This window comes from Vulpes vulpes, chromosome 9, assembly GCF_048418805.1.
Source record: "Vulpes vulpes isolate BD-2025 chromosome 9, VulVul3, whole genome shotgun sequence".
Lineage (NCBI taxonomy): Eukaryota > Metazoa > Chordata > Mammalia > Carnivora > Canidae > Vulpes > Vulpes vulpes.
Window position 1 is genome coordinate 73,431,098 of NC_132788.1, and position 14,977 is coordinate 73,446,074.

The window sequence follows — 14,977 nt, forward strand, 5'->3', positions numbered from 1 at the left end:
GTCCTGGTCCTCTTGGACTGGGTGTTCCGGGGTGGGAGATGGGCAGCAGATCTGTATTAGGAAAATCATCAGTGGGGAAGAGGACGTGCTCCGGAGCCTGACGGTGGGGAAGCTCTTGCCCAGGAGGCCTGAGTGGGAGAAGCAGCTAGTCGTGCAGAGCAGAGACTGGCAGTTCAGCAAAGGAAACAGCTTGTGTAGATGCCTTGAGGCTGCAGAGAAGCTGTAAGGACGGGGGAGAGTGCAGCCATGTGGTTGGAAAGGCAGGAAGCATGCAGGAGATACTGAGCCCTGTTTGCAACCAGAAAGAGATCTTGAGAGCAATAGGAAGCTGGCGAAGCAAGCGAGGCATGATTGAATTGGTGTTTGGAGACAACTGCTGAGACTACTGTCTGGCACCTGGTTGGACAGGCAGAGAGACCGGACAGAGGATGTTGTGATTGGCTGGAACTCAGGAGGTGAGGACTGGGAGTGGGTGTTATTGGTGGGAATAAAGAAGGAAGACCAATGCCAGGGCTGCAGGAGGAGCCAAACAAGGACTCGGTGGCTGGTGGGTGGATCTAAATGGGGGGAGACAGGGGGTCAACTGAAACTTGATGTCATGTTTTCCAGGCTCAGTGGGTGGGAGGACTTCACTCTCCTCAATGCAGATACTCAACAAATGCAGTTTCATTTACCCCCTTCCCTTCCACTTGCAGCTCTGAACCAGACCCTCAGGGGTCTCTTAGATTCTCGACAAGTAACATCCATCGAGCTTTTCCTGCGTGCGGCTTGCAAGGTGTAGAAACATGTTTTCTCACACAGGCCTCAGAGCAGCCTACGGAGGGAGCTCTTGTTCCCTCCATGTTCTGAGCGAGGAATCTGGCATCCAGCAAGGTTAATAACTTCCCAAGGTGACACAGCTCACCCATGGCAGGATCTTGGTTAAGCAGGCTTCACTCTCGCTAAAGCAATAACTTTGAAACCACGTTACAGCCTCCCCCGACACCCTCAGTGCCCCAGGGGTGTTTCAAGCCTCCCCTAGTCCTCCAGGCCCCTCCTGGGACGGACCAACTGCAACACCTGCCTTTGCTGGAAGCTTCAGCAGGGCCTGGGCCTGCCGTCCCCTGAATCTAGAGAGTCTGAGGTCTGCCATCTAGCGGCCACTGCCTTCCTTTTTATTCTGAGCTTTTAAAAGAAAGGAAACTGGGAGTTCCCACATACAAGACAGGCCTGCATATTTATAGCATCACACCCTGTAAACAGGAAACTTCTCAGTCTTAGAGAAGGAGCCTGGTAACATAAACATAGCATATTGGCAATGAGTTCCTCCGCCCATTCAGCAAACATTTAAATATATATGTAATGCATATATATGTATATACATATATATTTAAGTGTTTATGTCTATATATATATATTTTTTCATTCCCCTGGAAAGTAAACTCACTGAGACAGGGATTTCTTTTGTCTGCTAACTAATGAATTTCAAGAGCCTAGAACAGTGGCATTTGTATAGCAGACATGGGATAAACATTTATTGAATGTCAAATAAATGAACACCTAACATTTAGTGCATCTTTACTATATACCAGGTACCTGACATGGGTGTTTTCTCATTTACTCCTAATGATGACTCAAGAGACAAGGAATGTCAAAATGCCCATTTCTCAGATGTAGAGACTGATCCATACAGAGACAAGAAGCTTATGAGGTTTGGGGAGAGCCGCTGGGTTTTGACTCAGGTTTTCTGATTTAAGAGACACTGCATTTAACTGCTGTGCATGATACCTTTTGTCTGCTCTGGGTGCCAGGCCTTGTGTGCAGCATTGCCACCATTTAGACTGGTGGTAGAAGTGCCTCCACAGGATGACCAGCCATTTCCCTCCTGTGTTTTGACTTTATTGAGTGAAGTCTTCCATCCCACGGTGCTATGACAGAGAGAGCAAATGGAGGGAATTCAAGAAAAGCTGGCTGGCCGACGAGTCCCTGTCACTAGCCAGCTGTGTGGTTGTGTGACCCTGCACGGTGCCCCCACACCTCAGCTTCTCCATTAGTCAAAGGAGGAGACTGGGTTAGGATCCCTGCCTTCCCTTCCAGCTCCAATATTCTACTATTTCTGTGACTCCCAGGGAGCTGGATGAGAGTGAAGAGAGAGGACCACTGGTTCCTAGGCAACCAGTACCCGCCTCACCCATGTTGCCATGGTGATGATGGAAGTTGGGCTGATGGGATTACCAGCTCCTGCTAATTGCATATGAGAGCTCAAGGTCTCTGTCTCTTGCTTGCTGGCTGGCTGGCTCATACTTTCTCATTCTTCTAGGAACTGTGGGAAGATCTCCTCGCCTCCATCTGTGGCATCCCCAAGGCAGCCATAGTGCAATGGAAAGCAACTGGAAATGGAGCCTAGCTGTTCCTCTGAGTAGCTGTGTGACCTTGGGCAGGTTACTCGGCTTCTCTGAGCCTCCATTTCCCATGTGGAAAATGAAGGTGTTGGAATAGGGAGCCCTGTCTAAGGCTCTTCCCAGCTCTCAAATCCTTTGATGCCTAGGGAGCATGTCAGGGGAGCAGACCACATTGTTACTAGGCAACCAGCAGGCACCCTGCCCAAGTTGCCTTGGTGACTGGATACTAGAGGGGAGGGGAGTCGCTGCTGCAGCTAATTGCTTAATTATTTATGAGTGCCTCAAGTCCTTTATGTTGTTTTCGTTGCTAGGGGCTGTGGGGTCACCTTCTCTTCCTCCCTCCTGCTACCCCAAGTCGCCTGAGGTGCACGTTGCACAGTGGGAGAGCACGTTGGCCTGGATCTCAAGCTACTCACCTTCTAGTCCTGCCTCTGTCATTTCCCAGAGCTGTGGCTTCGGGTAAGTCACCTCACCTCTCTGGGCCTCAGTTTCCTGATTTGTAAAGTGGGGGGTTTGCCTAGGTAATCTCCACATTTCCTTTTTACTGTGAATTTCTAATTCCTGCTGTCCAGTTGCAAATTGGGGAAGAAGGGGAATATTCCTAATTTTTTATCTTCTAAGGATGAGTCTGAGGAGCAGTAACAATAGTTAAATTTCTTACATTTCAAACAGGAAGGGGATGAAAATTAGGCCCATTGTTCTCTGCTTGCCTCTCCCCTTAGCCATGTTGCCTGACCCATTTTATTAATCTTAAGGTCATTCAACGTTTATGTTTTTGGACATTACCTACTTCCAGCATGGATCTGAAGGGTTCACAGTATAAGATGCATCTGTTCAATTAGGCCTTTAAAATACAAATTAGGAGTCGGTTAATGTAAAAATAATGCTGCTGCTGCTGCTTCATTGGTTACTACCAATGTTGTGATTAATCATCAGATGTAATTCTGAGCATCCTGGAAGCCAAAGCAAGAAGAGAGGAAGGTAGATAATTGTTATTCAATAAAGAAAAATTTCCAGATTGTTCCTTGTCCTAAATTCTGGAAGTGATTTATCTTGTGGTGCTTACTCTCTTTTAGAAACCGCAGACAAAACTTTTTAAATAAACCTTTACTGTTGACAGTATTGTTGAAGGACAGATTGACGAGTTCTAATCTAATTATAAAGCAAAAGGTCTCTTTCTACCTTAGGATTTTATGAAGATAAATCACTTAATAAACATAACTTCAGAATCAACCACTATTTATAAATCAGTTATATATAAATTCATGTAACTACTTTGCACACAAGGAGTTTAGCAACATGTGTCAAATTTTTTAATGCAGACCAAAATTCTACTTCTCCAAACTTATTCTGAAATAAACTTGTGTAGCTGAAGAAAGACACTGAATATAAAAATGCTTATGGTAGCATTATTCATAAAAGAAAATGACTAAACCACATGAGTCTCGAGGACTAGTGAATTAAATTATGTTACTTTTTTACAATGGATTATTTTGCAAGCCCTGAACTAGATGTATATGTTTCGATATGGGAGAAAGTCTTCAAATATATAATCTGAAGTAAATAAGGAGGTTCAGCAATAGTATAAAATGCTTCTCTTTCTCTTATGAAAGATATAGACAGGTATACAATTTCTGTATCTAGATACATGCTTTCATGTGCCTACCTGCGTTTTTCTGGAAGGAAACTGTTAACAGTGGTTTCCTCTGGGCAGGAAGATTGATAGCCTTGGAAGGGGGGGGGGGACTATTCACTGCCTTATTTTTACTATGAGGACCTGTTCATTTTCCAGTTAGAGAGGCAGTAGAGCCTGGCAGTTAAAAGCCTAGAGTCTGAATACCTGTGTTCAAATCCCAGCTCTGTCACTTACTAGCTGTGTGACCTTGGGATTAATTTAATTTCTGCATTCCATATCCATATTATGGATAAATCCATAAAATAGTACCTCTCTCTTTGGATTGTTGTGAGGATTAAATGAATTAAGTATAAAACAGAACAGCCTAAACAATACCATCTATGCCTTTTCTTGAAAAAATTAAAGGAAAAATTAAATAAACAAAAAACCCTGCATCTGACCAAAAGGAGCCCTAGGATCTCAGAGTTGGAAGGACTTTATAAACATATCCCTGCTTCCAGCATCATGCGTTGTATACAAATTATATTTGAAGCAGGGATCACAAAGCATTGGTCTTATTTGCTTGTCATTTTATCTGAACTTGAATAAAACCTTTTAGACATGGCACCTATCTGGCGTTTCGTAATAGGCATTTAAGATGCCCGTGCCGTCCCTGAACCCATCTGGTCTTACAACTCCTGCTCTAATCCATCCCATGAATGCTCAAGCCAAGAGCAGAACATATGCTAGGCCAGGTAGAAAATCTATGAAAAGCTGGAACTCTACATCTGTTAAAGGCCAGCGAGGGACTCTTCAAAAGTCAAGCTTCAAGAGGGCATCCGTGCCCATGCCAGTTATGACATGTGTTCACAGCTCCCAGGCCTCTCCTTTTCTTTTGAAAGAGGGTGACAGAAGCCTGGCAAGGAGCTGCACTAGGACGATTCCTCTTACTTTGGACTCAGGAATCTTAGGGCCGCAGGGATTTCCTCTTTTCTTCTTCTTTCTTCTTTTCTTCTTCTGCTTCACACATCCAGAAAGGCGAGGGTTCCGTGTTCAAGGATGCCCGGTTGGGTTCCCTTCTTCTTCGCAGGCGCTTTGGGGCAAAGTCTGGGAACTTAGGCCGACTTTGGGAACCTTCCTTTGAAGCTGGCCACGCTTTGGGCCACACTTGGTCCCTGACTGTAGACTTACGGGTGCCCCCCCCCCTCAAAGGGCGGGATGGGAGGAGCTCTGTTGCCTTAAAAATTAGCAGAGTTAGGAAACATGCTCACCGCGAGGAATTCAAAACTGACCTAGTAACCCCCCCACCCCCCCTCCGCGCCCAAGTCGGCGTCCCTGGCTCGTGCCCTCTGGCCCTGTGTTGGGGCCCTCCTGGGCATTCCGGGCTCTTCATCCATTTGGGCCAGCGGTTCCCCTTGCCATCTCTCTGTCACACCCGACTGTGCCTCCATCTGCCCTTGCATCCCTCCCTCCTCCTGCAGCCATCTGCCGGCTCTCCCACCCACCCTTGAGACTGCTGGTATTTCTCTCCACCCGTCCTCCCCTCCCACCCTGTGCGTCTTTAATTCCGTCCAGCGGTCGGCTCGTCCACCCCCACCCCCACCCCTCCCCGGCCTCGCGTCTGTGTGCAGGGGCGGCGGTGCGTGCGGCCCGGCCTGGGTTCGCCGACCCCGACCCCAGGGCGCGCTCAGCGCGGCTCCCAGGCCCGGGGCGCGCGGGGCGGGGCGGGGCGGGGCGCGCGCGGGGCGGGGCGCGCGGGGCGGGGCGGGGCGGGGCGGGGCGGGGCGGGGCGGGGCGGCCGGGGTGACTCAGCCGCCGCTCGCCCCGCGGTCCGCGCGTCCGCCGGCCTCGCAGGCGGGGCGGAGAAAATGGCGATGCCCCCGGCCGCCGTGCCCCCCGCGCGCGCCCGGGAGCCGCCGGGGCCCCGTGCCGCCAGCGCCGCCTCCGCCAGCGCCGCCGCGCCGCTCGGCCTGCAGCAGCTGTCGGCGCTGCGGCCCGAGCCCGGAGAGGTCCCGCTGCACTCGCCCTGGACCTTCTGGCTCGACAGGTGAGGGGCGCGGGGCCCGCCGCGTGCGCGCAGCCCGCTTTGTCCCGCCGCCCCGGGCCCGCTCCGCCGCCGCCCCGGGCCCGCTCCGCCGCCGCCCGTGCGCCCAGGGCGCGCGGAGCCGGGGCGGGGGCCCGGGGCCGGGAGAGGCCGGGGCGCCGGGGGCCGCGAAGTTCCCGCGCCACTTTGCCCCCCGGCTCCTCGCCGTCCCGGGACCCGGCGACCCGGCGACCCGCGTGGGGGCCTGCGCCGTGACAGCGCTCGGGACAGGGGGCCGGGCCCGCGGGGAGCGCGCCGGGACTGCCCGGGACTGCGCCTGGCTCCCCGCTGACCGTTCCTCGGCGCTCGGGGAGCTCGCGGGCCAGCAGCCCCCCTCGCGCCGTCAGTGACAGCTCCTCCCCGGGCAGCGCGGGGCGCCGGCGCCCCAGATCACCCCCGACCTTGCGATCCCTCCGCGTTCCCTGCCCCCCCCCCCCCCCCGTGCTCCCCTGGAAGGCGTCGCGCCGCCCCGGAGTAGCAGGTACCAGTCTGGTTCGTGTGTCTCGGCCCCTCATTGCTTCCCCTCTCGGAAGCCACTGAGCAGGGACTTTTTTTTTTTCTCTTTTCTTTTCTTTTTTCTTTTTTTTTTTGGACACCTGTTCTACCCCAGCACCTATAGGACTGGACCTGGTACTTAGCAGGAGCACAACCAAACTTCGACTAATGAATAAATGCACGAATGCAAAGCCCTTCTTAGGATCCGTTACCCAGGGTGGGGGGGGGTGCCCACAGAGTATTATGTACGAATCTGTTTGTTTTGTGTGTCTCAGCCCCTCATTGCTTCCCCTCTGTCGGAAGCCATTGAGCAGGGACTTTTTTTTTTTTTTTTCTTTTTCCTTTTTTTTTTGGACACCTGTTCTACCCCAGCACCTATAGGACTGGACCTGGTACTTAGCAGGGGCACAACCAAACTTCGACTAATGAATAAATGCACGAATGCAAAGCCCTTCTTAGGATCCGTTACCCAGGGTGTGGGGGGGGGGTGCCCAAAGAGTATTATGTACGAATCTGTTTGTTTTGTGTGTCTCAGCCCCTCATTTCTTCCCCTCTGTTGGAAGCCATTGAGCAGGGACTTTTTTTTTTTTTTCTTTTTCTTTTTTTATTTCTTTTTTGGACACCTGTTCTATCCCAGCACCTAGGATTGGACCTGGTACATATCAGGAGCACAACCAAACTTCGACTAATGAATAAATGCACGAATGCAAAGCCCTTCTTAGGATCCTTTACCCGGGGCGGGCTGGGGCGGGCGGCGGGGGGGGGGGGGGGGGGGGTGCCCAAAGACGAGACCTCAAGGTTGTCCCAGAAGCTTATGGAAATGTTGATGACACTTGTAGATACAGTTAAGTATTAGGAGGAAAGGTATATATGACTGTTCTCTGTGAGATTTTCTTATGAGATCCAAATCTGGTGTTAAAAAAAAAAAAAGCCTTGCATAAAATGCCGGAAGGATTTTTAAAAAGTGATTATTAAATCATCCCTTGAAGGAAGACCACTTCATTCCTTCCTTCTTGTTGTAGTTAGCACCCATCTATAAGAATCTGTAAGAACTGACATTTGGAGTCACTGTCTTTTCCGGGGACCTAAAGAAGTTGGGGGTGGAGTAGATAACAATGAGTCTCGGTTTTGAAAACATTTTCACTTTCATTATGGGATGCTAAGAAAGCATTTTACTGTCACAATAGGAGTGGTTTTGGCTTACATCAAGGGAATGAAATCTTGCCTCTGTTTTCAAAGGTGTGCTGTAACTATTGTTGCTACCTGCTGTTTTCAGGTTGTTAAAGAGGGGCCTCTGGTCTGTGAGGAGACTGTGGACTGGCAGAAACAGTATCAAGAGAGTTAAAAGGGTCACAAATTTGTCTCCTTAAAGGCACAGCATTTTAAGAATAGATCTGAGATTTTAATACCACATAACAACAAATAAGTTTTTAAGAAAATCCGGTAGCATCGAGGATAAGAATATAGGAACTTCAATGAAGGCACAAACTCGAACTTTCTTAGTATGTATTTGTGCAGTTTTGTTCTCTGAAAGCTGGCACTCAAGTGAAATGTTACTGCAGTAGTGTTCAGGTTGGTAATAGAAATAATTACATTATGTGATTATTATCTAATTTCTGTAAGAAATTAGAATTACTTGCAGAGTTGCTCATTTGAATTCATTTTGCCCCATCAGTCGTCCCATAGCTTTTATTGAATTGTCTCCACTTTTCTGAGAGGCCATTGCATTCATGTAGACTGGCTCCCTTCCCCTTTGGGTTATGAACACATTGTGTTCTAGAAGTTTATTTGTAGCTTCTCCCCCCTAGGGAAACAAGGTTCTAGAGAGAGTAGTAAAGCTCTCAGGAGAGCCCTCCAAGGCAGTCTTCTCCCCAGCATAGCTGATGTCTGCCCCTGAGGGCATCAGTTTGAGTTCCATAGCATCCAGAGGGCTTCTGCTCCCTAAAACTTCCCTTTGGCACCTGCCATCTGTCCTGTCCTCCCTTTCAATCTACTCTGTGACCAGAGACAAGTAATTTAGCCCCACTAAACCTCAGTTTCATTGTGTAAAATGGGGAGAGTCATAGATTGTATCTTATGGGGGTAATTCTGAGGATTAATGGATGAATATAAAGCACTAACATGGGTGCCCAGCCTAGAATAAGTGGTTAATAAATATTGATAACTAACATTGTTACCTGAAGCTCCCAGACTACCCCCCCCCCCCCAACACACACACCCCAACAGTCCCTGGAGCAACTTATCTGACCTTAGTGTCAGGAAGCCAGCAACCTGAATTCATTTTCCCCCACTGGATCAATTGGAGAGTCCCTTAAGTAGAGTTATTTGCATTTTTAATAGCAAATTTCAGTAAGTCCATATTTGTTTTGTTGTTGTTGTTTAACTAGACTGTATGGCTAAGAATGTAAGCATTTGAGGTATAATTTTGGTTGGAGACACAGAATGAAGCATTTTCCTCCCTGTTTTTGACTCTTAAAAACCCCATCCTGTCTCAGTCTTGATCTCAGGGGCTGCTCTGAGCTGCTTGTCTCTGAGGACTTTGTTTTCGTCTTGTGGTGACCCTGTTTCCTCAGAGTTTGACCTGCAGGACTTAATCCTCAGGCCTCGTGTCCCTGTCCACACCAGTGATAGCATTCAGTCACAAGGCATTCAGTTTAGTTCTCATCACACTGGTGATTCCCACAATTTTACACTTGCGCGTGCAGCTCCTCCTCTCAGTCTCCATATGGATGTCTAATACACATCCAAACTCAACACATGTCAGACCACCTCTTCAGCTTCTCTCCCAAATTTGCCTTCTTCCATCTGTCCCGTCTCAGATAAGAGCAGTTAACAACAGTAACTCCATCCTCGCAGTTGCTCAGCACCCACATCTTGGAGACCTCTGTGGCTGTGCTCTCCTCGTCTTCCCCACTCCTTCTCCCTCCCCTCCATCCACTCTCCACAGACACTGCTGATTCTACCACACAAATGTGTCCACAATCCAATGCGCTCCCACCACCTGAGCCACACGGCCTCTCTCCCCTGGACCACTGCAGGAGTGTGCTAACTGCTCTCCCTGCTTCTACCCTTGCCCACCTTCCCCTCGCCAGTGTTTTCCCATCACAGCAGCTGAAGTCATACCTAAGTTAAGGCCTGTCGCTTCTCTGCTCTCCTTTTCACTCAGAGGCAAAACCCAAAGTACTTACAATAGCCCATGAGACTCTGCAGCATTTCCTGTATCCGCCCAATACGCCTTTCCCCCCTGTCTCCCTCTCACTCTCTCTTCTGCCCTTCTAGCTCTTTCTCTGTCATCCCAAGCATGGGCCTTAGCCACCAATAGTCCCTCCTGCCTGGAATACTCTTCCCTCAGTCATCTGCTAGGACTTTGCTTTCCTCTCTGTCTTAGGGAGGCTTTTCCTAACCACTGATACTAAACGGCATGCACATCCTGACACACCCTCCCCATGCCCCTGACCCTGCTTTATTTTCTCCGTGGGATTCTGTGTTTGTACATCTTCTCTCCCTGGAACATCGGCTTCATAGGGTTCTTCCTGCATCCTTCTGCCCTCAGCTCCTGGATCAGCACCTGGCACAAGTCATCCCACACCAAAGAGTTCAAGATTATGGAATTCTACTCCTAGTGACTTCCCCTTCTCCTATAGTGGTTCGTGTTTACTTGGAGTGTCATTTGTAAATCTGCATCCCCAGCCCTGATCTCTCTCCCGAGTTCTGGATACCATATCTGCCACAGGCTGGTTAGCAATTCCACCGTCTAACGCATTTTTCAGAGTTTGAAGTTCCTTTTGTTCCTTGAGTCCTTTCTCGTGTACACTACTCCATGCAGTTCTGTGCTTCAGATGTTTGATCCCCTGTTGGAAGACTTGGCCCAAGCCAAAGCCACCCGTTCCTCTCCACGTGCCTGCATCTGTGCTCTCTAGCCCCAGGTACATGCTTCCAGCTTGCCTGCTCTCAAGCTCTTCCCTCCTCTCTGCATCCCCCACCTGGGCTCCTGGGCTTAGCCTTCTGACCTGCACCTGGTCTTGTCATCCCCAAAACTCCCTGCCTTTTTCCTCTGCCCCAGCAGGGGATTGTGACTCTGTCTCTCCTCACTTAAACGTGCCTTTGTTGTGGGCTCATGTGCTCCAGACTGGTGGGATTCTGGATCTCCACCCCTGCTTTCATCACAGCAGAGCTGATTGGTTTTGTTATTGTTTTAGAAATGATCCTCTCTCATTTGAAAAGAGCATTCCCCAGCTTAAAAAAAAAAAAAACAAAAACAAAACACAAACAAAACCTAAAACGGCCTTCAGAATATGGTGTGAACTTCTGTATTGCTTTTTTTTGTTTGTTTTTAACATGAAACTCATTTTTTTTTAGCCTCATCCTCTAGGTCTCTCCAACTCCAAAATACCACTCACTGTGTTCAGTCTCACTAGTAACAGTGGATTTCTGGCCCTTTTCCTGCATAAGCCATGGATTTGCCAGCCCCTGGGATTTGTCTTCTGATATTCCTTCTTGTTGGGATGTCCTTCTCTCCTTTGTCTACCTGAAAAGCTTCCATGCATCCTTCAAGGCCTTGCAAAGATACCAGCTCTGTAATTGTCCTTAAATAGCCCTTGGCTCAGGCAGGATTGAGCCCACCTCCTTTGTGCTCCCGCAGCATTTTTTAATATACCAGTATTTGTATCCGGGGTTATTGATGACTCTTCTGTCCCTCCCTCTTGACCATTAGACTTGGCCTGCCTCATGTCTGGCTCTCCAGGAGTGGACATTACAGTGCACATAGTAGGTACTTAAAGAGTATTTGTGTTCTTGTGTCTTTAGTCACAAAGGTAGGCCAGTCATGTATGTCTCCCACCAACCCACCTCATCGGGGTTTACCTCTACCCAACCAGTGTTTCTCAAAATGTCATCCCTTGCCACTTCCATCTGCATCACCTGGCTGTGCTTCTTCAAATACAAGCTCCTAACCCTGCCCAGGTCCCGCTCTCTTTCAGACCTCTTGGAGTAGAATGCATATTTGTAACAAATGCTGTATACATCACAACTGGAGAATTACTGCTCTGTTTATTGATCAGGTCATTTGAGCATCTTAGTTGCCCATCACTGTTCTCAGCGCTAAGAATGCAAACACATTGACAACATGGTCCCAGGCCTCCCTGGAGGGACGTCTCTCATACCGCATGCTACCATGGCATCAGTGGAGGTACCAAGTTCCAGAGGGACCCCCCACACACACACAGACACCTCCTTCACCGTGTGATGCTTTTGCATGCATTCCTCCATAATAACAGACTTGATAGAGAGGATCCCAAGATCATCTTTGTTCATAGAGTGGCCTGTTGGGACTAGGCGAGGGTAGAAGGCTGTATGGAAGGATATAGTTGGCAGGATATAGTGGCTGGCATCTGCACCTGTTTCCCTCATTTTTGCCTTTCTGAACTCACAGGCTCACTCAGTGGCTCAATATTTTATTTTCTGGAAGGGGGAAACAGCCTCCAGGTAGCACAGGCAGGGAAGGGCCCTGACCCAGGGGCTCACAGCCTCTCTACCTCTGCGTCAGTGGTCGTTTCCTGCAGTTGGGCCTGAACATCCTTACTCAGAAAAGTCCTTCCCTGGCACTAGCTGCTCAAAAATCTGTTTTCCTTCCTCTAATACTACAGATGCTGTTTCCTTATTTCCAAACCTAAGACAGCTGGCAAGACTTTAGTGGTCTGGCATGGTGACAGTCCAAAACCTGGCCTTTGTCCACTGTCACCTCTCACACTGTTATAGTTCTCTTCTACCCAACTTCTGTGTATGGAGGGATTAGTTATATAGCAAAAGGAAAAGAGTCCCAGTTGCTAGTGTCAAAGGAGCTTATACGCTAGGAATGAAAATAGAAGGAAGCCTGGAAAAATAAAAATAAATGTGCAAAAATAAAGCATTTAGATTATGAAGTGTGTTTCAATAGATGCATTATTAAATGTTAATGATAGACTGTGGACTATTTGTGTATGTGACTCTCCAATAGGAAGCTGATATAGCCACAAGCCACAGATCTATCTAAAAGTGATTAAAATGAAGTCAGCTTTAATGGAGTGAATGATATATGAGGGATGTTCTTCATCACAGAACTGAGCCTGTCCATATTTTCCCTCTGACAGCTGAGCCCAATATTAGTAAATTCACCAAGACTGGCTTTTAGGAGATGTATCCCTCTCTAAGGCTGTTCTCTTGGCTTAAATGAAGTGGTCACTCATATGAGATGGAATATTGTCAGTATTCATTTCTTCCACTGATAATCTATTGTGTGTGTACACTCGGCATGTATGTCCATTACTTGAGTATATTGTACCATTTATAAAATTCCACATTTTAGCCTATCAATATTAACTATCCTTTACTTCACTGTGCTAGGTACTCCACTGGTTGCTGTACCCATGAAGTCCTCACAATATTTTTTTTTGAGATTTTTAATTTATTTATTCGTGAGAGACACACACACACACACACACACACACACACACACACACAGAGAGAGAGAGAGAGAGAGAGAGAGAGGGGCAGAGACACAGGCGGAGGTAGAAGCAGGCTCCATGCAGAGAGCCTGATGTGGGACTCAATCCCAGGTCTCCAGGATCATGCCCGGGGCTGAAGGCAGCGCTAAACCACTGAGCCACCTGGGCTGCCCAGTCCTCACAATATTGAAGTAGGATATACCAGCAACGTTTTACAGATGAGAGAACTGAGGCCCAGAGAAACGACTTGACTAAGGTCACACAGCTAACACAGACTGGAAACAGGATTTGAGCTGAGGAGTGTGTGACCCCAAGCACTAGTGTCCCTAACCCTGCTGAACACCTCTCCCCTGTGAATATGGACAATGAATGAGATACAATTCTCCCATATTTCATATCCTGAAATGAGAGGTAATCTGGGCCTACCATTGAATTTCACAAATGAGGAAATCAGTCTCCTGTTTTCCTGGTAAAAAAAGTAAGCCAAAAATTCACAAAGAAGAGACCCTTGCCTAAAATCCATATTTAAGAGCCTGTGTAGGATTGTCCTTCACCTTTAATGATAGCCTCATCTTGATAATTTTTTTGGGTGATGACAAAAAATGCATCTGTGAGAAAAGTGATTTTGATGTGTTTTTTATGATGCTACCTATAGTTCATTAGCTTTTACTTGCCAAGTTGTTAGCATTTCTTATGGGGACTTGATTTAGATGACATGGCCCAGCACATCTCAAACTTCAATATGTATACAAATCACATAGGATTCAGCAGGTGTCTAATGGGCCTGGAAATGCTGTAGCTCTCACAAGTGCCCAGGTGATGCTACTGGTTGACTGACCACACTTTGGCAGGGACACAGGCAGGAGTAGAGGAAACATTTCCAACTTCTTTTCTTTGATAAAAGCATTTCCAGGTATCCAAGTCACTGGTAAGTGGTACTGTGGACCTGCTAAGAGCTAGCTAGCTAGGTAATGGTAAAGAGAATTTCCTTAGGTATTTACAAGGGCTTCTGTCTCCATGAATTATTCATGAGCCTTGCTCACCTGTAGTAAACATATCTTAAAGGGTGGGGTTGAATAGAGAAGGCACATTTGCATTGCGTGGAAGTACTTTGAGGATTGCAAGCTACAGGAGAGTTGAGACTGCTTGGTGCAGAGCTGTGTTCATGGCACCAAGCAGAGGATGTGTCATGTAGTAAGTGATCAGTTTAGGCTGGTGACTAATAGCAAGGTTGCCAGCCACCCATGGTTTGAGTCCAGGTCTGCCACTAGCCAGCTCTGTGTCTTTGGCACGTCACCACCCTCAGGCTTAGTTTGCTTATCTGCAGAATGGAAATGCATGATATTTTAATGAGGATGAAATGAGATAATGCATGTATGTAACATATGATACATAATTTTTTCAGTTATTGGGGGCTCAGTAAGTATTTCTGGGATAAGAGAGAGAATAAAATGCTTTGAAGCATTACAAACTTAAATTGAGCTAAAAGAACTCTGTCTTGTGAGATTCTCAGGGACCTACTTTAATGAATAGATAAAGATGATTTGTAAGTAACGCATTAACTTTTTGCATATAAATGGTGCTTAGGTGCCTGGAAACCATTTAAGCAGAACAGTTGGTCCAAACTTATGGGACTTTCTGCTTTCTCCTAACTCCCCAAATGAAAAGAAATTTTAACCAATTTTACACAGAGGGCCTTAAGGTGCATTTCCTGTTATTCTGTTACGCAGTTGAAGACACACAGGAGTGACATAAAGCTGGATTTGGGAGTTTGGGTCGTAAGTAACCTTAAGAGTTCCCCCTGACATGTTTACACTCATCATCTAGTTGGCACACCTTGAAGGATCCCCTCCCACTTCTGCCTCAAACCATCACCACTTCTAGATTAGCCAAGTCCAAGTGGAAACAGCCCTCAGGATAG

The 14,977-nt window shown here is 47.8% G+C and overlaps 1 protein-coding gene across 7 annotated transcripts in view; it reads left to right on the forward strand.

The window, feature by feature from the left end:
* The window catches only part of EIF4E3 (eukaryotic translation initiation factor 4E family member 3), a 69,132-nt gene that overhangs the window by 24,274 nt on the left and 29,881 nt on the right, over positions 1-14,977 (forward strand). For 4 of the 7 annotated variants that reach the window (XM_072720435.1, XM_072720434.1, XM_072720436.1 and 1 more), the window contains exon 2: positions 2,693-2,840. Coding sequence is in view for 2 of the 7 variants with exons in the window: in XM_072720433.1 (XP_072576534.1) it covers positions 5,865-6,043 (179 nt within the window). In the remaining 5 variants the exon portion in view is untranslated. Of the gene's footprint in view, positions 1-156; positions 456-2,227; positions 2,247-2,692; positions 2,841-5,849; positions 6,044-14,977 lie in introns of those variants that run through there. The other 3 variants (XM_072720437.1, XM_025984775.2, XM_072720433.1) reach the window with 3 other exon arrangements.